This window comes from Labrus mixtus, chromosome 24 (genome assembly GCF_963584025.1).
Source record: "Labrus mixtus chromosome 24, fLabMix1.1, whole genome shotgun sequence".
NCBI classification, from domain to species: domain Eukaryota; kingdom Metazoa; phylum Chordata; class Actinopteri; order Labriformes; family Labridae; genus Labrus; species Labrus mixtus.
In genome coordinates, this window is record NC_083635.1 from 1,765,337 (window position 1) to 1,792,777 (window position 27,441).

The window sequence follows — 27,441 nt, forward strand, 5'->3', positions numbered from 1 at the left end:
TCAACAACACAACGGTAGGTTTTGTGTAAATGTCATTACAACTGGCTGCTTGTTGGGTTGAGGCTTATTTGAATTCAATTCTTGTCATGTGTGGTGAAAAATGATCTGATAATGTTCAAAATGTAATTAAATGACAAGAAGTAAAAAGGTCTGTTGGAGCTGCTTCTCTTCTAAATAGTCAAAACATAATTTACCTCAATATCAAATAATAAACAAGGCATCTTTAAAGCACTGTTTGAATAAACAAGGTGGATGAACACACTGTAAATAAGAAGTACAAGTAGCCATGGCAACACCAATTAACCACATCCATAGAATGGCCCCTGTCCTCTGACATAACACTCTTTGTTTAGATTATTTTCATTCTGGATGACTCTGAGTGTGAAAAATGGTCAGTTTGAATATGTTGAATTGGTTTATTGAATGACGTTCTCAAGCCTTAAGTCCAGCAATTTAGGAATCCCCATCTTGTTTTATTACGAGCCTGAAGTGATGATGACAGGTGTGGTGGCCATGCCCTGAATCATACCCTGCTTTAGCTATGATTCTACCATTAATGGCGCCATCATTTACTAAATAAACATTGTTCTGTATAAAAGAAGATAGAAACTAGTGAGAAAGACCATTTACAATCTGGTGTAATATAATAATAGCTCAGTTTTGCATGAGTGGAATTGCTCCCTGTTGTCTATTACAAAGAATGCAGCTTTAAGGCACTTCAAAAACCAGAGGCTACTTCCATTTCTTACACACGGTCTATGTGTGGATGTTGCTGTTCTCACGTTTATACGCCTGGTTCTGCGCGTTGTCTCCCGCCTGTGCGTCTGCAGTGCTGCTAAGCCCGAGACTCAGGGTGTGGTCCCTCACCACCGGGTATCCCACTACACCAGAACACAAGGGCCTCTGCTCCTCTTCCTCCTCCCTGCCTTCCTCCTCCTCCTCTTCGTACTCGTCCTCTCCCTGCTCGGCGGACTCTCTCCTGTCCTCGGCGGCCGTGGAGGCGTAGAGCTGCCTCCCTTGCTTGGCGTCGCAGTAGGCGGCCGCTGGCTCCGTGTTGTGGGCGCCTACAGGGAAAGATGGTAATGAGGAGGTCTGCTGGGGGAACACTGACTTCTGTGCTTCGACTTCCTCTGGAGATGTGCCAGCTGACTCATTATCTCTGACAACAGGTGCAGAGTGTTTTGCTTTAGGGTTCATGTGAGGAGAAACAATGTTAATGGAGATAAACAGCCAGTCTTTAATATTATACACTCCTTAAATGGATCATGTTGTGTAACTCAGCCTCTTCAAATGTGTGAGTTGGATGAACAGTGAGTGAGTAATGCTCCTGTCCTCACTGACTGATTTCTACATCTTCACAACTGATGGATGGAAGCAGGATATGTTGGCTGCTGGACTGTGAGATGGACTGTGAGGTGTCCTCGCCTGTGTTATTTTCGGAGACTGCAGATACTGTATTCAGACAGCCTGTAACCATGGTGACCAATTAGATTTGCCTGAACTGAAGCCAAACTGCTGAGTGCTGCTGTGCTGAGGAAACGTCTCCGAGTCCCAAGTCCCCGGGCTGTTAGAAGTGAAATTACAACAGTTCCCGCGGTGCGAGTCGCTCGGCCTCCAACACATTGAACACTGTCATGTTGAAGGCCGCACACAGTGTGAGGCGGCTGTGTTTATCTATCCTGTTACTGATCTGAGGAGATTTGATAACCTCAACACACAGCTGCTGAGTTTAATAAAAGAAGCAGAGGAAACGTCAGGATTATTGTTAAGAGTCTTCATTAAAGGAGCCGAACAAACTGAAACTAAAAACACTGCAATTAACATAAAACAGAGAATTTATTGCAGTAGGTTTGCTGTTGCTGCGCCTGTTAGTTTGCTCAGTGTAGTAATGTCATCCTGGACCTATGTGACAGTTTCTATTTATATCCACAGTGTTTAAAATGTTTATTAGATGTAACAAGACAATAAGCTACTCTGGACACAACTAGCACGATGACATCATCGACCTTCACCTGTGCACAGAAAATGGGTGGAGCTCTTCCCCATGAGGACTTGTTTTGGAAAGCCCGGTCCTAATTCTCTAATGAAGCTGCAGAGGGACTGACATGTAGGTAGTCATCCGAACAAATAATGAGGAGCAGGGGAAGTGCTGGGGAACATTTAACATGTTTTTATGATTCAATAAATCAAACAACTGATGTCTCTGACCTGTGGAGGATTTCCTTCTGTAGGACACTCGTCTTGGACACTCTACGTCGTCCATGTTTGAATCAGTTTCTTGATTGTTCGCCTGTAAATGGAAAATGAATGATTCGAGTTAACCATGTCAAAAACAATTAAACACCTTCCACATTTGAACCCTTGACTGTTTTAGAAAGATTACAGACACGTCTCCTTCTCCTCCAGAATACCCCTACAGCAGGCGCCAACATAACGAGCTGTTGGCATTATTTAGAGCCAGAGTTGAGTATGTCATGCCCCTTCTCGTTAACTACAACTCACATTTAACTAACGAACAAAGCTGCAAAGACCCCTCAGGTCGGCACAGGCTACAGCAGATCACATTCTTGACACTAACTTAAGATTTACGGCTATGTTTTAGTGCTGATGTTTTCTACACGACTCTGCTAATCACCTGCACACAGCGCTGCGAGATCAGATGCAGGATTTGTCAACAAAGGTGTCAATCATGGCGTCATACTCATTTCTTAGCGTCAAAAAACGAATAACTAAAATTTTCTGAAAGTATCAGCATGATAAGACCTAACTTTAATGGCAGAAGGCATGTTGCAGAAAAAAAATATTTGACGTGTAGATTGAATGAAATGTCTCATCTGTTAACATGGAGGAGGCGGGCCTTATTATCTATACTACAGCCAGTCAGTAGGGGCAGCTCCTAATGATTTGGCTTCACTTTTTGCAGAGCTGTTATCTCATCAATATTTGTATGACATATGTGATGACTATTCCAAGATTTAAACCGAACATTTCCTTAACCAAGAAACGTTATCACCTGCACGTCTTGTTGGAGCACCGTGCATCTCCTTCTTCTGACTGTCTGAATTCTCTCTTCTCTGAATAAGTCACAAAGCTTTGTTTTGAGATAAACAAAAGACCTGACTAATGCCGATTCTTATTCATTTAATGCTCAAGGCCGTACAAATCTTCCCCCTGCGCTCCATTCATCATAATTACAGCCTACATGGTCTCCTCCGTCCACCCGTCCTTAGAGCTCCACTAATACTCTTTATCTCTCTCTCTTGTCTTTTTACAAATGGAAGATTAAAGACAAAATGTTGAAATCAGCGCTCGTGCTTTCATTCCCACAGCCGTGAATAAATTGAAGCACTAAAGAGAATTATTTAAAATAAGACGTTCTTTTTCGATTGAAGTGGACAGGGCGGAGATATGAACGAGGAGGAATAAATTGTTTAATTCGATTTAATGGAGCTTTTTTTCTTTTACTGAGCAGTAAAGCAGATTGATTCCCATCCTATAATCAGAGACGGGAACATGGGCCTCTCACTACCTTGGGGTTTTCATCCCGGAGATCAAACGTCAGCTCCAGGTTTGTGAGGAAGTGGTCGGCGAACTCGGGGTACATGTCCAGCACCTCCAGAATCTCCTCCCTCGTAATGGTGTGAAGGTCGCAGTAGCTCAGAGCGCGCACGTCTGCACAGGATTTCCCTGGCTTGGAGAAGAGGTGGATCATCTCGCCGAAAATGTCGTTCTTGCCTGATAAAGAAAAAAGACAGAGAGGGAGGGAAAGCAATCAAACATAAGACTCCTTTTAGCTAATTGAGGACATAAGCTTTTCTCCTCGTCTATTTTTGGCTCCTTAAGGAACATCCACACAAGAGAAAGCAGCGATTTAAGTGGATCTTATTTAAATCAGCAGCCAGGAGAACATGGTGTTAGACAGTGTGTAGTACAGGATGTGATGACCTATAAAGAGACATGCCACCTGGCAGAGAGCGTGCAAATGTTAAAAAGGCTGAAGGGCATCACAGTCAACTAAAACAGGATTTACACAATGCCAGAGAGTCCGCATGGAAGTCACACTCGCCAAACATTCCTGCCTCTGTTTAGTTTGTGATGACCTACATGGACTGGCTGCAGGGTTTCCTCGCTGCTGCTGTGGACGAGAACATGGAGTCTGGGATTATAGAGTCCCAAAGTGTCCAATATGGAAAAAAACAAACAGTGCAGAGTTGTAAAACTTTCTTACAATATTTCACAAATTTAGTCAATTTCTATGCAAGGCTCTTTCTTCCGTTCTTCTTCTACACTGACTTGTAAGATATCTTCAATTAAAAACCCTTTAAGGTTTATATTTGATCATTTTACCTGCAAACTTTCAACTTTTATTTTTTCCCCATGCGTCCGGAGTGGGAGTCAAATCGGCGATTAGCATGACAAGGACTATTGTGTGTATAGGTGGGGGGGCCTGCTCCACACCGGTGCCTCAGGTTTCCCCATTTTTAGCAACTATATGTGGCTTTGCAAGAGTGTGGTTTTGTCATCGCCCTCTCACCTTTCAGCCAATCACAGCCCACGTCTGTCTTAAGACAGCATTAACAACAGATTCAAGCAGTGAGCTCCTGATTTATTTCATTGATTGGTGGCTATGTGTGAAGGCAGTAACTTACTGTAACTGTGAGCCATGTTCATGCGCAGTGCAATGCAGGGTAACACATGAACATGTCACAGTGGTGCACGGGCACATTGGTGTGAAAGTAGTGTCATCAGCAGTTATCTTGCTGTAGCAGAGAAAAGGTGCTGAGTTGGGTGTAACCTATAACGTTTACATCCAGGCTTCTTGCTCATCACGACCCTATTGTGTCACCCCTAGCGGAGAGGAGAGGAGAGGAGAGGAGAGGAGGAGAGGAGAGGAGAGGAGAGGAGTAGAGGAGAGGAGAGGAGAGGAGAGGAGAGGAGAGGAGGAGAGACGTATAGCATACAGCTCAGTGGCTCCTACACCTCACACTGTACCTTAACACACAGACTCTTTCTCTCCTTCTTCAGTCCCTTCAAGTTTCCACTGAAATCCTCAATCTACCCACTTTCTACTCTTCTCCTCTTCCACTTGTCTTTTCTCTCCTCCCCACCCACTTGCTTTGCTCTCCATCCCTTCCTGTTTCTACCGTCATCCATCATTATTTGAAAGCAATCATGCTCCCTTTTCCCCCCACAAACACAGATCCTCTGTTACACTCGTCCCACCATGTGTCCTCCCCCACTCTCTCCAGTCCTCTCCGTTCATCTGAGACACGACTGTGAGGCGGCGGCAATCGCAATCTTCTTTGAAGTAAGTTATTACATCGTAGCCGGTAGGGATCTCAGCTGCCAACCAAGCTGCACAAGGGAGTCATCTCCGTTTAGTCGGCCCACCCGCGTCTGCGCTAATGGGGCCGAGTTCAGGCAACGCAAACCAGGCTGAATGACAGGACGACCAGACGTGTCTTTGAACTGTGTCTTCTCCACTCAACAACAGAATTCACAGCACCAATTAGAAAATGTTTAGACGTTCTGTGAACAGGAACGCTGGATAAATGTCACTGAGTTTCTCTTTAGTTTTAGCATTCCTTGCATCCTCAGATCTGATTTCCTTCAACCAGACAAACTAATGCATGATTTTTAACTCTGTGTGTGTGTGTGTGTGTGTGTGTGTGTGTGTGTGTGTGTGTGTGTGTGTGTGTGTGTGTGTGTGTGTGTGTGTGTGTGGGTGTGTGTGGGTGTGGGTGTGTGTGTGTGTGTGTGTGTGTGTGTGTGGGTGTGTGTGGGTGTGGGTGTGTGCAAGAAAAAAGGCATTAAGAGTGCCTAGTTTACAGCAACTCAGCTTATGTCAGGGCCAATGGAGGGGCATTCGCCTGAGGCAACCAGAAACATTACTTAGTTTAATTCAAATGTATGCATGGGAGGGGGGGGGGGGCAGAGAAATTCATCTCCAGGAGGTCACAGTGCTACTACAAGAACTATTTAGAGGACATAAACCCCATGTTAAATCATTTTAATGGTTTCTAGTATTAACAGTCTTTCTCCTTCATTTCACTCTGTATCAATTACCTCTCTCTCTCTCTCTCATCAAGGATGGACATGTCATATTGTGTGTTTCAGAGTTGGTGGTATTATATTGACGGACTTGAGAGTGGTATCTTTTCTGATTCTGAGCTCCTGACATGTCAAACTAATTAAATATAATAAACCCATATCTGTACAGTAATCACTAATTAGCATTCATCACTAATTAGTTCACTTTACTCTCTGCTTCAATCCAGCTGATATTTGAATAACTGTGGAGCATTTTTGTTGCTAACAAGCAACACCATTTTATTTTTACTTGTTAATTTTGTTGTTGATGCTGATAGGTGAAATGTAGTGCTTACTTATGATCATCTATTTCTGCATGTATCCTCATTAGATCCAGCAACACAAAGATGTTTAATGTTCCAAAATAATCAGTTTATAGATTTCACATGGACAGCTACAGAAGATCCATTCTATCCTATCTTACAACTAGAGCATGGTGTAATGTAGAACAACATTGAAGAACATGAAGAACAATAAAAAATGCATAACAATCCACTTTATCACAGAGAGAGAGTGTAAGGAAGACCCACCCAGGATGGCCACCACGACATCATCTTTGAGGATCTCAATGGAACCACGGGAGACAAAGTAGAGCGCTGTGAGCACGTCTCCGCCGTGGACCAGGGTGTCTCCAGGGGGCGCATGTGTGGTTTTGAACCTCATAGCCAGGGCCCGGAGGCAGCCCTTGGTGGCTCCGCGAAACGCCTTACAGCCCTGGAGGAGGTTCTTGTTGAGGTGGAGGCAGATATCTGCCTGCAGGCACTCGGGAAAACCCTTCAGGACCTGAGAGTGAAACACGGGTCAAAGCAGACGTGATGGTGATCAGATGTGACGTCTTGACCTGAAATCACAGATTTGACGTGCAGAGATTTGTAATGTGTGTTGGATTTCAGTTTGGGGTGAAGTCGCAGGTCAAATTGACTGAATTTCCAGAGAGATTTGATACAATTGCCACTTGTGTTCTTTCCTTCTTCTCAAAACCTATTTCACCCTGCAGTAGAAATAACCTGCCACATCTTTCTACAAAGTTACTCCTTTTTACTGCTTTTTTGAGCCTTTGAGCAGCTTTAGATGAGAGACAAGACAGCACATTAACAGACTTAGAAGCTGCAGAAAAACAACATCACAGACGCAAAACAGATTCCATATTTTCTATCTTCTCTCTTCTTGTTTTACTTTGACACATCTGTACTTTTAAAGAATGTCTCGGCCTTTAAACACTGCGGTGATGAAGCTACTCTGTGAACAATGTACTGTCAAACAGAAAAACAGGAACAATATTCAAGCTTATCTCTTAAGAATCTGATACTCTCCATAATACTTCTATATTTATTTATCTGCAGCGTAGTTGGAAAAAACAGAAATAAATGTAACAAAAGTTGAAACTGGACCAAACCGTTGGTTATGCATTCCTACCCCTCCGTGTTAGCCTGGAGGACTGTTAAAAATACAATCACAAAGATTTAAAAAGGTCATTTTAACATTAACATCTTCTGTGAGGACTAGCTGATGCATAAAAAAAAGGCTTGTAATACACTTACCCTTTAACGACAAAGACACAGGGACTACTGACAAAACAACTAGTGATCCTGGGACAACATGAACTACGACAAAGCACATTATCAAACTTTAACACCAGAACAAACACTGAGGGGCGAGGACAGGGGCACATAAGGGGACAGCTGGATCCACAAAACACAGTTCTTATCTTTGTCATTAACACATCAAATACAATGTGCTAATGACACGAGCACAGCAAAAGAAAAATGTAGCCTGTGCGTAATTTTTTTCTGGCTCTGACTGGGTTCTTTTTTTGTTGCTCGCGACAGAAACTGATCAGTAGATTTGGAAAGGAAAGACTGAACAACATTTGGCAAGCGCAGGGGCCACAGCGGGGCGTGCAGCCAAGCCTCCCACGGTGGGAGGGAAACCTGGCAGTGCACCGGCGAGGCTGTGCCCACTCTCACAGGCGTGATTCACTCTGTCTCTGGTAACAGATCAATAGCATGGTGGTTGTGTTTGAATACCCAGATTTCATGCAAAAAGGGACCTGAGGGCTGGCCACGTGCAACACAATTCATGTCGCCTGAGGGGAACTCTCATTGTTGTGTGAGCTTTCTGCTGTAACTGACATGCACAAGTAGATACTGTAAACCCATGTATGATGTGTTTACAGTATAGTGATCATGTATGTTCAGTGAGCTGTGTGACAGATAAGACACTGAGGGAACATCCTCCAATAACATGCATGTTGGGAACGATGATTAAACAGTGGCATATTACACTTTTGAAGCTATTCTAAACAGTGACTACATGCTAAGAACACGGCTAATATGAGCTAGGTGTAGATCTACCACCGGGGAACATTCATATCAACATTAGTTGTGTTAACACATGTACCTCCTGCTCTTACCAGAGTGTTGGGGTCATTCCATTTGACATGAGGCAGACATGGAAGAGACAAACTTATATAAGTACCATGAACAGTTTCATGACGAGGAAAGCCAGAGTTACTGAATGTGTAAACAGCAACTATGGCTTTCGATATCTGGTGACTCAACATTGCACAGTTTAATTGTGACGTAAATGTTACGCTATGCTGATGACATAGCGCTATTGCCTCACAATGTAAGAGCGATTCTCAGGGACAGGGTACTTCAAAACATTTAACTCACACAAATGATTTTTGGAAAATAGAGTCGATAACACTGAAGAAAACAACAACAAACTTAAAATTAAGTCGGCACTGAATAAAAACTAGCTTAATAAAAGGCCCACACTGGCTCTCGTACCATGTTCATGTCGATGCCGTTGGTGTACGTCCACGCGTGCTGGAAGTACTCCTCCAGCCTCTGCCTCAGCGGGTTGGGGATCTGGTGGAAGCGGATGAACTCTTTGACCCGTAGCATCTGGAGGTGATACCTGGCCGTACCTGAATACAACCGCTGGATGATGGCGGACACGTTCCCAAAGATGCTGGCGTACATTAGAGCTGGGAGAGAAGCCATACAGGTGACCGTTGAGCTGTGTTGCTCAAACACAAAACCTATTTCATCATTTCTTCTCATTCTGTATGTCATTATTCTCTCTAAGAATTAAAAGGTCTCAAAGGTTATCTGCTCTTTTGTACACTTGGAGTTGAATCAACTCTTTGGGTTAAATTAGGAAGTAGTTATAGTACATTTAAAATTCAGTGTTTTTCTCTTAAGGTTTTGAGGAATTCTTCATATTTAAAAGCTATATGACCTGTAAAATGAATCATAAATGTCTGATTATAGGTTTTTTGTTGATACCTGAATGTCTGGCGCTTTGGGGTATTTCTTTTTGATTCAAATGATTAAAAATGGTTTCAGTAACAGCAGACTTAAATACTGTATACTCAGCTGTCACTCACATCCAATAAGCATGACGCAGATGGAAAAAATCTTCTCAGAGTTGGTGTTGGGGGAGACGTTCCCAAAGCCCACGCTGGTCAGACTGCTGAAGGTGAAGTAGAGCGCTGTGACGTACTTATCTTTGATTGACGGGCCGGAGCTGGGGTCACTGTAGTTGTATTTTTTTCCTACAATAAAACAATTGCATAAAAATGACAATGAAGCTCACAAAATGTTGCTTAAAAAAACAAAACTAAAAGAGGATTACCTATCGAGACCCCCAGGTTGTCCAGCCAGCCGATCTTATGCTCGAGGTAAGGCTTCTCCACGTTGCCAATGGCGTACCAGATGCACGCCAACCAATGAGCGATGAGGGCAAAGATGCACATGAGCAGCATGAGGACAGCAGCGCCGTACTCCGAGTACCGGTCCAGCTTACGGGCAACTCGCACCAGCCGTAGGAGGCGGGCCGTCTTTAGAAGACCAATCAGAGTGGTGGTCTAGGGTGAAAACCAAACAGAAATGTAGATAAGATTTGGTTTGTGTACAATCTGTCCATCGGTGCTAAAATGCATTAATGTTAAAATGTGCTAATTTATGATGTGTTTCCTCTCAGGCTTTGTGTGTCTCCTCTTCCCCCTCCTGTCATCCGATTGGCTGGTAAATGTGGGGCGCCTCAGCCAATTGCAGACCATCAGGGGGTATATGAAGCCCTTCTGCACATTTTGGAAATGTTCCTTCTCCCCGATACACCCAGATTGTTTGTACTGCAAGATATTTGTGTCTGGAGTTGGTCCAGAATTGTTTTTTAAAGTCATTTCTTGTACATGATATTGCTGCCAGCTGTATGCCATGAGGTAGTAGTAACATTGTTGATCTTTTTGACTGTTTTTGGGTTAGGATTTGTATTTCCATTTTCTATAAAGGTTATGCTGTAATATACACACTGTGCATCTTGGTATTTTTGTTATATTTCTAATCTGACTGCCACCATAAGAAAACAGTATATTACTTCATATTGTTAAATAACAACAACCTTTTCCCAGCAATCAAAATGAACAAGTTGTTTGTCTCCTGTCAGGGTCAAAGGTTAAGGTCAGGGTCAGGAGGAACAACCAGCTCAGGATTAGAGATTCAAAAACATATGTAGCTTAAGAATGCTTAATCTTATTCACACATCCCACACATAGTAGATTCAAAGACTAGACAGGGGATCATTCCTGCTGGTGTAAACAGATGTTTCAAGGTCTCGGCAGAATCCCTCAGGGTCATCACAGCTTCTCTGACTTATGTGCAGCTGCCTTTGGATCTACATCATCAAAGTCAGTACTACAGAGCCGTTTTGAAAACATACTTCTGCCCACTCAATCACATTTTAAATAATTATTTGAAGACTGTATGCATTCTCCAATAGCGTGATGGTGGTCCTGTGTTTTTCACTTTTGTGTTGTGTTTTATGCAGGTCATGGGCGATCTGGTGGAAATGTGCACGTTATGATTAAATTTCCCTGGTTATTTTCTTTTCATTTGATTGTGTGCAGCACTTGAGCCCAAGACACATTTTCCTGTTGTATCCTATCGTATTGTGTTGTATCATATCTAGTAATTTCATGTCGTGTCATGCCATGACGAGTCGTTCATTGCATTGCATCGTATATTATTGAATGAAAGAGCTAGGTTTTGAATACAAGGGCTATAAGAAGAGAACACATGTAAAAAAAAAGGAGGCGTTCGATGATGCACTTCTAAGATCATTTGAGAATTACTTCTGGGGAAATAAATATCAGCAGCTTGGAACCAGCCGATGGGATATTAACAGTATCTTTGCATCCAGAAACAAACACACAAATTTAGATGCAGACAGAAGCCGACTTGCAGGCATCGATGGCAATATAGACGCTGCCTTCTGCTCCGTTTAATCGAAGCAATTTAATCCTCCCATCTAAATGTTCTAGTCTGGTGAACTTAATGCACAGAATAAGTGAGGGGAGATGGGGGGGGGGGGGTCCTTCAGCCTCCACATGAGCTTCGACCTATTAGTGTCGCCATATCTGTAAACACAAAAGTGAGACTTAGAGACATCTAATAGGTCCTACTACCACTCCCTTTAGTAGGTGAAAATGAACCTAATGTCCCCGGGGAAATCATTACCCTGCAGTAATTGAGATTCCTCACATCTATACTTGCTTATTTAGGCTTCATGTAAAGGTGAGAAACTGTGACAATTCAAAGTAAAGGAATGCAGGGGCTGGTGGATTTTTATTTTTTTCCGAGGGAAGATGAGTCATGAGGGAGAGTGTCTCCGTCATGGTGAGGAAGAGCGCTGTAGCTGCTTCTGATGGGTCAATTAAAGAGCCTCCGTCCTCCCAATCTCACCCCTAAATCACCGCCATCATTCACTGCTGAGCATCCGGCAGAGCGGGCGCTTTCTCTGACAACTGAGCGACCAGTGAATGAATCACATATAGAAACAGATGAGCTCTAAATGATCCTTTGAACGTGGCCTTTGAGCGTGCACTACCTTGACTTTGTCAGATGACACAGCACCTGCTGGATGATGTGGTCCACATAGTGTGATGTTGATTAAAATCTGGACTTACAGTAAGTCGGAGGCGTTTAAGGCTGAGGAGCGCAGTTAAAGCTCCCATTAGCAACCAGCTGTATAAAACATATCCGTATATCCCTCTGGCCATCTGCCGCTGTGGATTTCTAGGCTAGCTCGGCCACTTTAAAACACCAAGAGTCAATCATGCTTTTGATGCAACTTTCTGACCATGGACAAATTCATTCAAATAATGCAGTTGTCAAGTAAAAGTGCTCATAACACAATACATTTAATCAAGATCTATTTATGAAGCACACCTTTCAAACATATTCATGTATTCCTTTGTTAACATGGAACTGTTGCTCAGTGTTTTAACATATTCCTTACTCTTACTTAACTTCCCTCCTGACAACAGAGCTGCACAGGTCATAGAACAAGCCAAAAATATTGTTTCTGCTGATTCCTATAATAAACAAACACACTGCGCACAACTGCATGATTTTCAGAGTACAGAGAGTTTAAAAACAAGTCTGTCTGTTCTGACTGTGTGCAGTACAGCAGGGCAAAAGTGAGACTGAGGGGGCCGCTTGTTACAACGTACCTGCCTCCTCTTTCTTCTTTGTTTAGCAAAGCCGCTGCTGCAGGGTTTTTTTTTTTTGCAGAAGAATATAAGAGTATGGAGTACGCTCCTGTATAGACTGCAAAAACAATGCAGCATTTTACTAATCAGGACAGAAAAAGAAGCTGAATTCAACAAAAACAAGCTGATTTCAAGCAATAAAAGAGCAGAGAAAAAGGCATCAATGCATGTCATTCACTTTTAGCTCTGAAAGCTCATTTAATATTTGAGAGAAAAATCAATACGCAATCAAATTAGTAATAATCCACTATGTTCAACTTTCAGAATCTGCTTTATTGACAACAAATACAAGCCCAACTCCTTAGATTTTTTATGTTTATGCATAAGTGAGGGAAAGAGATTTAGCGCGACAAACCCAAAATGAAATGACTGATAATAAAGTCAAATCACTCAAGCATCAACACATTTTAGCTTTATCTGAGCTTACTTCAAAGCTATTTGTTGCACTTGTTTATGTGCATCAATCAATCTCAACCCTGACCGGGGAAATTTGATTTGAATTGTGGTTTTGAGCAAATCTCAGCCTCCATAATTTTCAATAACCATAACAGTATGTACAAGAGAGAGTGCACATGATAGGCAAATAATCTCATTTTATAACAACAGGACGCGCATATGAAAATGATGGATGAGACTGATGACTCCTGTAGGTAAATTCAGCACCGCATCATTTCTTTTTCATGTAAAAGCCTGCAGAGCTGCAATCCTTCACTGACTGAGAATCACAGAAGATTTCAACGTGCCATGTTTCTAATGAAATCTGCAAAAAACAAAACTTCACATATTGTCAGAGATGGTTTCCAGGCAACAAAGGTGCACGAGTTGAGTTCTAAAAATAGTCCCTGTCTCTGCACGAGGAGCTAAAATAACACTTCTTCAAGACGAGAGCTAAAACTGTACGTGGATGTTATTTTCAGATCCCGCTCATGATTGGAAGAAGCTAAAAATACAACTTTTTTTTTTTGTCATCCTGTCACTGTGTGGTTTGGACAACAAGCTGAAACAAGAACACACATTCTGTCAGTGCACCAGTCACCGAGCTGTATGACGAGGACATACATTGTGCTGTGTTGTCGCTCAGCTGTCTGCTCGGTTTTCTCCGCCTGTCACTCACTGCCAGCCTGCAGCCATGGAGTCCCTCACAGGAGCACCAACCTAATGGTAAATAATGACTCTGCATACCAAACGGATCGACATCTGGGCCTCGACCTCAACACTCAAAACAATCTGGGAGCTCTGTGTGTGTGTGTCTATGGGTGTGAAAACTTGGCCTTCCTTATTTTAAAGTTATTTGGTCTTAAATAAAAAAGATATCAAAGTTGAAAGTCTCATGAAGCACTAAATGAAACGTTAAAGACTACAAGAAAATATGTGTCCAAATGAGTTATTTTGCTATCAAGAACTTCTCATGGCAGCACCTGGCCAATAACACTTTGATTGACTTCTCCCTGGCTCCGCCCACAACAACAGCACATGTGACAATCACCATAGAGAGGCACTAATCAGTATGTTGGATTAGTCCAAGTCAGAAGCCCTGTGATCTCAAAATAGCATATAACTTAATGTCTATGAAATCACCATGTTCTTATTTGGGACAGACTTTAATATAAGACGTGCCTTTAATTATTTTCAAACAAAACTTGAGCACAGCAATGATGGGAAAGACTATCAAATTGTACATTTACATCAGAAAGAATGATCAACTGTGTAAAAAATGAGGATGTTGATAAACCAATTAAATTACAAATGACTAATATATCTTGTTTAGTACAACAGCCCATATTAGTGCTAATGATGGGCATCAAATAATTAAATAGCTGCCATGTCATTAAAAGTGATCATGATTTAATAACAACCGATTCAAACCCAATAGCTAATGTCTTATACTTATGGAAGGCTGTTTCTGATTTGAGTTTTCAAAGCAGTAAACATATTCTAGTAGATGCTATAGTTTTGCTTTAGTGGGATGAGTATCTAGCAGAATACATTTGAGGAAGCTCGTGCAGAGAGTTGCTTCCTTTGCTGTCCCTGCTCTCTCCGAGTATTAGATAACTTTCTCAGCCATCTCGCTCACACATACATGAACAAAGTAGTTTCTCACAGACAGAGTGGTTTGGGAGGCTGAGACCTTTTTAACTGATTCGGGTTGCCAGGGGCCTTCCAGTCTGGCTCTGATGAGGAGAAAGTGGAGGGAGGCAGCTGTGACAGCCGAGCGTCAGATTGGTTTAGCGGTCCAAGTGTTGGAGAGAAAAGCTTGGAAATATGACTGCTGGAGCTGTGGCCGCATTTTATGTCACCACAACAAGCACCCTGCTGCTTAAAATATAACCGCAGAAACCCGTGTGCTTATGAGCACATCCAAATTAAATATGTGCTTGTTTTTACTGCAAATCAGAGAGATTGGATTCAGATACACAGTTCTGACAAACTGTTGATCAATTCAAACTTCTCTCTGCACTAAAAGCTCCCTCAGGGTCTTCCATTCCTGCCAGTCCTCCCCTTGTGGCTCCAACCAAAATGTTGGGTAACTGTTTAAACGGCTGTGTCATCTGCTTTTTAATGAGGCTGGACAAACTGTCCTCTGGAGCTCCACATTTTTAATCATCCATCATCATTTTAATGTCGCAATATGAAGATTAAACAGGCAACAGATTCGTTCCAAGATCGACAGGAATTATTCTGGCTGTCAACAGTCAAGTCTAACTGAATTGACTGAACGGTGGATGTATTGTGAAGGTGGCGTTTTGCCTAAAAAGTGAAAACTGAGTTTACTCATTAGGGTATTTCAAGTTAATTTAGATGTGAAGAGTAAGATACTCACTTCATCTGATCCTGAGCCGAAGATGAGCAGGTCAAATGGGATGGCAGCGACCATGTCTATGAGGAACCAGCCTTTGAAGTAGTGGATGGCGATCTTGGCCGGGTGGCTGACCACTTCCTCGTTGATGTTGACGTATGTGGTCCTAAAGTTTATAAGGATGTCCACAATAAACATGATGTCCACGATCAAGTCCACCACATTGAGCGGCGAGCAGGAGTAGCCGCACTCCCGCCTCCTCTGCTCCTCGATGTCGTTGAGGAGGAAGGCAGCCGAGTAAGGCGTGAAAATGGCCGTGTAGATGACCAGCAGCAGGATCAGCCAGTCCCAGACGGCCTTGAAAGGGCTGTAGTGAAGGATGGTCCACTTGTCCATACGTGGAGTTTGGAGTTTGTACTCGGGCAACACATCTGCACCCAGAGAAAGAACCTGAAGCAGAGGAGAGCAAATACAGCTTTTTATTTCAAACACATTTTATAGAATACTCATCGTACTAGAGTGCGATCTGCTCTGCTCATGAAAGAATTGCAAGTTTATAGTATTTGTGTCAAGTAAGCTGACATGAATAAGCATTCCTCTGCCTTTACAATGTTGTGCATGCTAGTATGTGAAATTGCATGATGACATATGACTGAAGATTAGGTCAAGTAAAGGTTGTGTTTGCTGACATGTGATGAAGACTGTACATGTCTTACATATAAACTGTGCAGTACTCATACAGTTTAACATAATATCTTTACAAAAAGAAAATCTTGCATGAGGAGTATACTTGAGGCACATAATTCCCACTCCCTCGAATAAATCATTCATTTGTTTAGTGAAGGGTGAAAAACTGCTTTTTCTTGAATAATTAACATTTGTGACTCTGCATATGTTCTTCTCCATATAATCCATACAGGAGTGAGCTACTTTGGAGCACTGCTTCTTTAAGATTTTCAGTGAAGTGGTGCAAAGCTTTAAAACAGACAAGAAATCAGAAGTACTTCAGGTGAAACCACACAAGAGGTCTTCAGAAAACAGCTCCCTATACAACGGCATGCATAAAATCCTATCAGTGTTTTTCACAGAGGACGGAGGTGAAATCTTTTCCAGTGAGCCGGGACGTCTCCATCATTATCTCTGTTATTGCAGTTACCGTACATACTCCCATAGCTTTTAACATCAATATCACAGCAGCGTCACGGCCCATTTGCGATAAGAGTCTTGATGACTTGCAGGTAATTATAGGTGAAGGGAGAGGATTCATCTATTCATCCAAGTGTCTGACACTTCAATAGGCAGGCTATGGCTCTCACTGCTGATTATTGTAGCTCTACAGAGGAAATGCAAAAGAAGACAGACATAATGTACATTCGATACAAGGGCAGGAAGACAATGACCGAGAATAGACAAGAAATTACTATTTTAGCCAACTTTTATAACCTCTGTAAGCAAGAGGAGAGCACTGGGACGCAGAAAGATCATGTATCGCACAAGAGAAAACACTGAAGTGTTAATAATGAAATTGGTTTTAAGAAACTCCTGCTCTCTGTGCGATAGCGAGGGTCAAAAGCTTTTACCCTCTGATACGGGCTAACCTTTGGAATCGATAAGATACCGAAGGACAGACAAAGGGGAAGGTGTTCTATTATTCATCAGGCTGCCACTTCATTAAAAGCGGATGTTTTGAATGCTTGTTTTCATTACAGTCACAGGTCGGTGTGTAATCGTGGTGACTTTCAAATAACAGTGCTTCGAGTTACATGTTTTTACATTGATTTAAATAAAGGCTCATACATAAGACTGTTTGGGGTAGTAAAAAAAAACAACCCAGGCTATCTCAATGTGTTTTAACGCTGCTCTGCTCTTATGCATTTTATGTTTTGACGTTACAAACAAGATGGTAACGCTGCCCTTTGTCAGCAGCGCTCAGCATGCATGTATACATTACCCCCTCGGCCTGCTGGGAAGCCTGGTAGGCGTCGTTTGGTTGGCACAATAACTGCTTTGGATTAATGTGTTGCAGCCAATCTGTGTCTAAATAAAAGATCCCATCTTAATTATTTAACCTACCTACTGTAGCTATGTGCACTTGGTGCAAATGAACGCTCTCTTGTGGGATAATGGAAGGCTCTTGGTGGGTTTGGCTAGGCTTCAAATGGTATGCAAATGAGCATTTGCTTTCTCCCCTTCTCCGGTTCATTTTGCTGCGCACATTCAGGGTATAATTTATAGGAGCGGAGTGTTGTTTCATGTTTCTGTGACCGATCACGTGGCGCCCATCATTAAAAATGAGCCATGGCGCACTGGTCTGATTCCACATGAAACTTCACATAACCCAAGAAATTTAAAAATAAGAAGGGAAAGCTGAGAGGTTTGAAACGTGATAAACAGCATGTGGATTTCTGTCTTAGCTGACCAGCCTTCTCGCTGAACCCTCCATCTGGCTGTGCTGGCTGTTAGGGAGCCAAGGCCAGGAGAGAGCGGGTCTGTTCAGACGCCTTGATCGCAGCTTCTGATCAACTAACAGGAGTCCGGAGTCCATCTCAAGACATCTGCTGCCGCGTTGTGTTCCTCACAGTCAGGTGTCTGGAGAACTGTTTACAGATTTAAACTGTGGAAATTGGGAAACGGCATGATCCCCCCCCCCCCATGGCTTATTTTTCTTTTTTTTTTTTTTACTATGATAAAGTTAATGCTTCACAGCTTGCAGCAAACAAAACATAGAAATGACAATGTGCTGTGTTGCAGAAGGACTACCAGGGGAGAGGGGTTAAAGAGAAACGAGTGCAGCTTCCAGTGTATCATGTGTACATGCATTGGCTGAGCTGTAATAGTGAACACGAGGAAGCAGAAGAAAACATTGTGACGACATATTAACCATAGAAAACCCCAGTAAAATGTATCTGCAGTTCACTGAGAATAAATACTTCAATGAGCATTTTCCCATCCAATCCAAACAACAGCTCTGATTCAAACACAGAAGAAGTACACAGTTACAATTTGTTTTCATTTATAAAAACACAACTTCATACTACATTTAACACAGAGTTGAAGTCAAAACATGACAAACAAACACCACACAAAACAAACAGTGGAAAGCTTTTTCTTGTAACCAGACATTTCAGTGTGACAACATAAACCTCCTTCCCTCCAAAACACCACGCCATCAGAATCAACAGAAATGTCCATAACGTCATCCTACACAACACAGTTCAAAGAATAAGCGACTGGAATAAAGCAGTTTAATGTGTCTTTGGCAACTGATGTGAAAAAACGACAGATTTATTACGTGGAAAGAGAGAGAGAGAGAGCGAGGGAGAGAGACAGTGACATGTGCATAATGTCCCCAACCAGAATCAAAGCCGAGATGACAGTTATACGGTTGTATCTTTGAAGTAATGTTCCAATTTACACGCTTGTTTCTGTGTACAGTCACCACCGAACAACAAAGTAGAAGTTTCACAGCAGTTGTTTTTCAGGTCCATTAAAGCCCCACTAACAAGCCTGCTCTCGGTGCTGCTGAAACACTTCAATGGTAGAAGCAGAGGTCAGTGTGGTCAGCTCCGGTCTGAGGCTGAAGTTGCCTTTGAGAGTGAACGGAGGTCAATTTCCTCACCCTCTATCTGTTACACCATTAATGGAGCATAATGCAAAACCGAGACCTTATCAGTGTTTCTGGGCAGCTTCGTCCTACCTCTGGGAATGCATTAATTTACAGTTCTGGTCTTCTCTGTGCTGCCGCTCAGGCGTGGTGGGAAAGGTGAGAACGACCTCTAACCCTGTCAGTAACTCTAGAATTTTGGCCCGAGCTGTAGATGCTGTCTGGCAAGGGTAAGAGTATCCCTGATTATCCGCCACAAGTGATAGACACCTCGGCCGTTTTACGTATCAGACCCCTAGAGTTTCAATTAATCATCCCCGGGCTCACAGAGGGCAGGTGGTGGTGGTGGAGGAGGAGGTGGAGGAGGGAGGGGGTTTGTAGAAGCAATCTGCTGACTTCATCAGCTGCTCAGTCTGTGTTCAGGGTGATTTGAGATGGTTGTAAATTATATTATGATACGCATTATTATTGGATTACGATGCCACTCCACTCTAGTTTGAGTGACCCCGGTCCAAACACACTTTGTGCGGTGAATTGATAATCAAACTTAATGTGACAACTCCTGTTTTTAATCGTCTGCCTTTTCAATGTCGTGCTGCAGCAAAGTACCCCTAACGGTCAAGATAAAGAAATGAATAAAAGATGTTTGCATGAGGCTTTTAGCACAACACCATAGGAATACCCTCTGTCACACTATGTCTGTTTATTGAAATGGGAGAAAAGGGATTCACACGTCGTACATTTAACAAGAAAGGCTAAATCTGTTGCATTTAATGGGAATATTTTGTTCATGGACCCTAAAATCAGATATCATCCATCCAGCCTGCACACTAAACAACATCCTCCTCTGTAAATCCTGAAAACAACCATAAAAAACACAAGAGCAAGAAGGGAGCAATTTGTTTGAAATACAAACAATGGGATTCAAATAATTACTTGGACACATTGTTACTGCAGAGCATGTGTGTGTGCCAAAATGTTTTACCCATAACTCAGAACCTGACATGCATTCATTCATTTTTGAAAAAAAGCCAGGCCAGGCCCAACTCGGACACAGACCATCGGAGAATAATGCAACCAAATCCAAAATGTGGTTGACCTGGACAGACCCCGACTGAAGCAGTTTGATCATCAGTCAATCAACAAGAAGCCACGGCTGAAAAAAAGCAGCACTATAATAGTAAAAATGATGATGATGTCCTTGGAATAATTAACAAAATCATAGAGGCTAATTCCAAAACTAATTTCTTCACACGCCTCATTTAGAGAAATAATTATACGTTTTATTTTCTCCTCCCTCAGCAACAATAAAGCTTCCTGGAGCCAACTTGGTAATGGAGAGACCAAATGAATATCCCCGACTTAAACTCCAAATAATGATATAGTTTCTTCACAATGAATACGATTTTTCAGAAGTATTTTAATTGATCATGGAGTATTCGCTGGGTTAGCATCTTACCTGGGTGACCTTGTCGGTGACGTTGTGCGTGCGGTCCTTGACTTTGGGTGCGATGATGGTTTTCTCGGAGGACGGAGGGGAGGGGCACTTCTTCTCGTTGTTGACCTCGGAGAAGTTGAGCGTGATGAGGGGGATCTTGTTGATGGTGCTGTACCTGTTGAGGTTGGAGTCGGAGGTGGAGCCCAGCAGGCTGGATTTGATCTGACTGAGCGGACCTGAAAGCAACAGGAGGATGTTGTCAATATAGAGTTGAGCCTTTTTCTTCTGCGGTTGCTGGGGTGATTTGTGGACATTGGAGAACCGATCATTTGTGATTGTTGTGACATGGGTAGTGAACATGGAGTGGCCGTTACTTTGGAGTGAGAACAACAACACAACACAGAGAATACAACGGATACTCTACAACGTCTGATGGACTCGTCTAAGGTGAACAGGTCTTTCAAAGTCACTCATTAAATGATAATGAAGAACACTGTAGGTGAAAGAAAAGAATGATTCAATGCACATCAAAGAATGCGACTTCACACACTTACTCAAACCATCTCCCTCTGATGGACGTGACCAGTGTGTTGAATTCACAAAATGTTCCCTCGTCACACCACGCACTCTTCTCTAGAATAATATAAAGTGACTCTCGCGAACTATCTCCCTGTCTTTGTGTGAAAGCATTCAACACTGCAACAATATGTGACAGCACTGTGACACACGCTGACATGTGGGTGATAAAAAGTGAAAAAGAGAGAATTGCTGGTTCAGCCCGGGTTCCATTTTTTCCCCCTTTTCACAAAATACAGTACAGTGATTGAGAGTCAAGGACAGAGAAACAGACAGCTGAGGATGAAAGATTGCATGCACAGCTTCAATGCATGCCACAGTAAGGAGACATCTTTGCAGTCACAAAAAAATAACCGAAAAAAAGGGAAAAGCTGAAGCCATACCCCCAGCCATCCAGGAGCGAGACACTAGCAAACCAGGAGAGAGAAGAGACAGGAGGTAAAGGGGAAAGTGGGGATATGGAAGGGCGGATTGTTTTGTAGGCTCAGCAGATATGGGTGCAAATGACATCAGTTATAAAATCACATTTAAGCAGGATAAAGAGCATCTTGGCAGCTTTGCAAGTGAACTTAAAACTACCAATACTGTGATAGTACTTAGGGATGGGCATCGAGGACTGGTAAGTTATTGGTTCAGGTACCTGACTTCAAACTTACCTGACTGTAGCAGGGACAATGTACTACTTTAACTTTAATAATGACAATGGTGCCACCATCTGTATTTTTCAGTTACTGAACTGCTATGGACTGGGACTGTTAATGTCCATTGATATCAATACCACTATCCAGACTTCTTTAATGGTCTGAGTCTTTATTTATACCACAATTGATACTTGTCTAATGTTTGGTGGAATGATGAGACAACAATACATCTTTTACAAAACTGGTATATCTACTTTCAATGCTGGGCCCCTCCTCCAGACAAATGTATTCATTCAAGTGTTTTCACCAAGGCCTCAATTCTCTTTTTGTTGATGTTACATTTGAACACATCATGGTGATGTTTTATTTACCTTTGCCTATTTTACTGCCCTGACCTTGAACACATTATAATGTGACGTTGTGTCACCTCGTTGAGTTTGCTGACTAGTCATTATACTGCAAACTTCAACAAAGATTTCATCATGGGTTACTATTTTTTTTACCCAACGGGAAGTATTGGTGAGCTCATCACGGCTGCTTTAAATGGAGGAGGAGGAGGAGGCCTGTCCCTGGTTTCACAGCTATTGCAACTTAGTCCTCACAGAAGCTATTTCCCCCAGTTCATCTCCACATTAAACATCTCCTCCTGCCTATTTTAAGTATATGTCATGCTCAAACCACAGTGTCTCTGAGGACAGGCTGCTGACAGCTTTGCCTAAGAGTGGAGCGCAGTGGACGGAATCAAAGCAGGTTTTAACCCAATATTACAACTGCACCACTCTTCAGGGGTTTAGCTGACTTTACTGACAGTCTCCACAGGAGCAGAGAGCACCGACGCAGCTCCCTAACTGGACTGGCTGCTCCGAGACCTTCTAGCATCAAACTGCCTTCTGTTTCAATCAGCCTGCTATCCTTCATCACAGTATGTTTGTGGTTTATGGTTATTTTTGGACTCCGTTTAAGAAGCTTACAGCCTGTTATAGATAGTCTCACCTGCACTTCTCACTAGAATGATGCCGCTAAAAACAAAAGTGCATTGGTTCAACTGACTTCACTTTGAAGTCTGCACAGAGTAAGCTTTGGTTTGAAGCACTTAAGTCATCTTTTTGTGTCATGTCTGTTTTTATAGGAAATCTTGGAGAGCAGTATAAGAACAAGAACAACAGGGAGTATAGGGAGTATTAGAATCAATATTTGTATCAATAACCTCATAAAGATACCCATCCCTAATCCTTGTGTTACCAAACACCAAAAGCATTCAGTGAAATGTTGGGACTTTCACACTTAAAACGGCTCAACATTAATGCATGAAGTCTATTCTGTGAGATCGTGTGAAAGGCATGCAGCATAAGCACTGCTACGGTTTCATTGTACTTGAAATCAGTATGAGAAAGGGACACAAGGGAGAGTAAAGATTCAAATGGAAACAAAGTCGGGTTTCTTTTCATTCACTAAGACACGGAAACAAGGAATAAGAGATTGCACAGAAGAGAAGAGAGGTTACAGACAGTGGGTGGTATCATCTTGTAAAGCGTCATTGATTTTCTTCAATGAACTAAAGCGGGAAAGAGATGTGATGTGTTGCTTCATGCATGCGCGTGCAGAGGTCAGTGTTATTTTTTTTTTTTTTTAAACCAGGTCTTCCCCTGGGCAACTGGCTCTGCATCTGTGGGTCATGTTCCCTGAGTCATTTAGTGTTGTGCCAGTGTTTGGAGACCCCTTACAAACACGCTGTCAAGTCACCCACCAAGGCATTTGCATTCAACATAAACCTCAGTCATGTGGAAAACTCATGCAACAAGCAGGCTTTGTGCAGTAAACATGGAGAATTCAATAGAAGTCAAACAGCTCGAGATGCACAATGCTGTTTGTTACCTTTGATATTGCGACCATTGTCTGTGATGGCAGCAACACGGCATTGAAGAAGAAAGAAGAAGCAGGAGTGTAGGTGAGAGAATAATTTCTGGTTTTCTATGATGACAAATAGGGGCTGGCATTAAAGCCTTGCTACTGCCCCTGTGAACAATTCATTACCGTGAAGTAGACATATTACAGTGTCAGCCACTGGAAGCCATTTGAATAAGGATTCCAGATAAGATGGGGGTAGACTGATTGGCCTGGAGGAAACCGGGAGAGTCCGGGCCACTGCTACCCTCCACCAAATGAGGGGCCAATAGGCTAATGAGTGATTTAGACTCAAAGAAAGATCGATAGCTCACAGTACAGATGGTGACTCAATGTAAAGCTGATTAAGATACAGGCACACCACACCACATTCTGCATCTTCTATTTCGGGGCTGCAGGGCTTTTGTAATTAATATACAGACAAATTATAGTGGGTGTTTGTCACCAGTAATACATCCTCTCTCAAGCCTGTCATGTTAACAATTTGGCAACATCTGACTCTTTAATACTGACAACACTTGGGAGCTATTGCTTTTCAAAGCAGTTGTCACCTTTCGGTCATGTCTACCGTATATAAAGATCCAATTCACACTTTTAGAAAATGTATCCAACTCATTCTCTGTTGTTGAAAAGTTATGTTTTATTACTTCAATGTGTGCTTTACCCTGGAGGCCTCAAGTTTTCATATCACACGAGTATGCTGCATATAAGACCAGCAAACGATCGACCAAACGAAGCAGTTTAACTTTTGGAGACAACTTAGCAATGCTCAAATAAAATCCTGTGAGTTTATACGGAGATGTGGTGGCTGCATTTATCTCTGTCATATGGTGTAAGATGGTCATAAAAATCAGTACAAGCTGTCTTATTCAGCCTTTTTCCCATCAAGTATACCTGTTTGACTAAGCAGATTAAATATTATCAGAGGTTTAAGTCTCATGCAAATCGGGAAGTTCAAAGATGTAAAACTGCTTTCTTTTGCACCTTAAGGGAATGGAAAACCAGGTTCAAATTAAACATGGAGGAGATTTCTAGGAGGTGTAATCAAATGCAAAAAAAAAGGCTGCTGTTACTGCATTCGTACTGAATGTAGACGTGATAGTTTGACGCTTACTTACTGTCAGTACACAGTGTCAACATGACAGCAATTAGCTCTGGCAAAGGGTTTAAAGTTGAAGTTGTACAAGAGAGGCAATGATTATCGATTGGACTGCTAGCTGCTAAGGTTACAACCTCAACTAAAGCAGATAAAGCAAACCAATGCACGCATATGGATAACTGTGGTTCAGCTTTACTGCTGGTTGATCTCCATTGTTTGGTTACTTCTTGTTTGGTTACTTCTTGTATATTTTCACCAAAGGCTGCATGGGAAACTTACACAAAAAGGGGGTCAAATAGCAGAGCAAGAGATTCCTACCTTCACTGGCGTGTCTGTCCCTGAACGCCATCTTTGAGTTGGACCCAAATCCTTCTATGTCATGTACGGAGGACGCCCTGCGAATGCTGCACACGCTCTCTCTGGAGGCTGTTGGAGTGAGTCCTGGGATTGACGGTGCGGCGATGAGCGTGTCCTCTTGGCTCTGCTGTGAGGTCGGTGCGGTAGCCTGGTCCGGGTACGTCCTGTCCCAGGGGCCCTTGGGCGACGAGTGGTCCAAAGGCCCGGACACAGGGGTGGAGCAATGGCTGGGGGCGATGAGGGCGCGGGTGTCGTTGGCGTAGGAGGGACTGCAACTCTCGCGGGTGTTGGGAAGCTGGTAGTCGCGCGTAGCCACCGATCCGTCGCTGTGGCGAGGTGAGTCCACCATGACGGCGTCAGGGTCTTCTTGGGGAAGGGACTGCTTGTTGATGCCCAGGAGAGGTAAGGCCGGGAAACGGAAGCGAAAGAATCTCCCTTTGCCTGAATGAGAGGAACATCGAGATATATGAAAGCTGGAGTGCTTACTAACAATTGGTACCACATATAGCCATCATTACCTTGGTGACGGGCCGCTAAGTCACTCAATTATCATGAAAAGTCATAGGTCTGACATTATTTGACTGCTTAGAGATCCCGAAACAGCAACAAATCAGAGTGTATGTTGCTTTTTAATGAGCCAGAGGGATCGACATAACCCCCTCGTCCTTGTGCTGTGTTTTCATGGTGTGTATGCAGCACAACTTGCTTGCAGTCTTAAACATCCCTGCTGATATATCGTACTTGTTTGCCAATAGCACTATGAAGCCTGCCAGCGCAGCTTTCTTGAAAAGACCCTGGCAGATCAAAACAAATGCCCCATCTACCTCAGGCGCTGGCTCAATCTGCAGTTTCCTTCAATTATTCATGGGGGAGGACGATTGCTGAAATATTATAGTTTGATGAGGAGCTGGTAACCGATCACGCGCAGGATTTTAAGTGGCTGAAAGTGACTGATAGCTTATTCGGGAGGTGATAGTAAACATAATATGAAGTGATTTTTTTGAAGCAAGATAAGAAGGAAAAGATTGTATGGAGTTTACCCTTCAGAAATAGACCCATTTGGTTGATCACAACAAGTCACATATGGACTGCAAAGCGTGGACTGCATGTTGTGAATCATTTAGTCGCCTGAACATATGCCGTACATATCAATATGGTCTCACTGCCATGAGGCGGAGTGATAACCAATTGCCTTCATGCAAACCTGATCACATCATCATTAAATCTCCTTAGTGCATTTTCTTAAGCATTTTATGTGACATATTCTGCCTGACTCCACTATCTCCAAAGAGCAGAACAGCTGGCGACGTAATCAGAGGCACAATAGGTGGTGAAATAGAGAATAGAATTAATGTTTGAGGCTCAGCAGGGAGCAGCATGCACCTTGATATTCCTTAGTAGTGCTCCTTCTACTGAGGTGAGACTGAGAGCGAGGAGGGGGGAAGGAAAACTAATTTTAGACACAATGCTCCATGTTTGCTCGGGTCAGTGTAGTGTGTTTAAATTAAGTCTCCAGACAGATGCTGATGAAGCCAGAAAAAAACACATTTGCATTTCATCTGTGATTCTGAGCGCCGTCTAGAGCCGGTATGACTAAACAAGTCCTCTTTATGAGCATGAAATGGAGTTGGATTGGGCGTTTTTTTGTTTCTGGAAGAGAATCGTAAACAAAGTTCTTCTTCGTCTGAGATGAGTGCTGTGAGGCAAATAAGGCTGCAGATCAAAAACACCTTCTGATTCATCAGTCTGCAGCTGCTCCAACACCAGCAAAGCCAATTTATATGCCAAAGAGTCTGCACAATGCTGCAAAATCCTGTTTAGAGTGGCTGCAAACACGTTCCCCTCCAATGGAAGATTGCTCCCTTTTGCAATCACAACACTGCAATATTACAGCAGAGGTTTTTACAATTGATTATGCAGCTCTTGGATTCACATTTTTAAACACTTACCTCTACTGTTAAAATCACACCTTTGCAAATAAACAAATGAATGGCTGCCATTCACAAGCTGTGAGCTGTTTGTCATTACCGAGCCTGGAGGGTAAAAATATATACGCCACAAATCTTATAATTAGCTTGTAATCATGCTGAGAACATTGTGTGTAGCTACTGTTAGTTTTAATATGGTAAGGGCTGAACCTTGCAGGAATATATTGCCCTTTGAGTGCTGTTACTCTGTTTGTGGAGTGTACATGTGCGTGTGCGTGTGTGTGCGTGTGTGTGTGTGTGTTCGTGTGCTCACTCACTCTCCCTCTCCAGCCCTCTCCTTCTTTGCCTGCAAAAACTCAACAAAACCAACGGACACACTGTGGCCCTTGTTGCCATGATACCAGATAGTAATATTTGCATTGAATATTAATTCGCCCATCGGATCTC

General features: G+C 42.7%; 1 protein-coding gene across 3 annotated transcripts in view; it reads right to left on the bottom strand.

Annotated features, from left to right (window-relative positions):
• Positions 1–27,441, bottom strand: part of kcnh7 (potassium channel, voltage gated eag related subfamily H, member 7) — a 64,537-nt gene that overhangs the window by 8,454 nt on the left and 28,642 nt on the right. Inside the window, exons 4-15 of one of the 3 annotated variants that reach the window (XM_061032179.1) lie at positions 25,028–25,507; positions 23,581–23,601; positions 21,448–21,471; positions 20,510–20,724; positions 15,471–15,896; positions 9,733–9,964; positions 9,485–9,652; positions 8,883–9,082; positions 6,621–6,864; positions 3,530–3,735; positions 2,209–2,290; positions 783–1,064 (exon numbers count right to left, since the gene is read on the bottom strand). In XM_061032179.1, the coding sequence (XP_060888162.1) occupies positions 783–1,064; positions 2,209–2,290; positions 3,530–3,735; positions 6,621–6,864; positions 8,883–9,082; positions 9,485–9,652; positions 9,733–9,964; positions 15,471–15,896; positions 20,510–20,724; positions 21,448–21,471; positions 23,581–23,601; positions 25,028–25,507 (2,580 nt within the window). The remainder of the gene's footprint in view (positions 1–782; positions 1,065–2,208; positions 2,291–3,529; positions 3,736–6,620; positions 6,865–8,882; positions 9,083–9,484; positions 9,653–9,732; positions 9,965–15,470; positions 15,897–20,509; positions 20,725–21,447; positions 21,472–23,580; positions 23,602–25,027; positions 25,508–27,441) is intronic. The other 2 variants (XM_061032180.1, XM_061032181.1) reach the window with 2 other exon arrangements.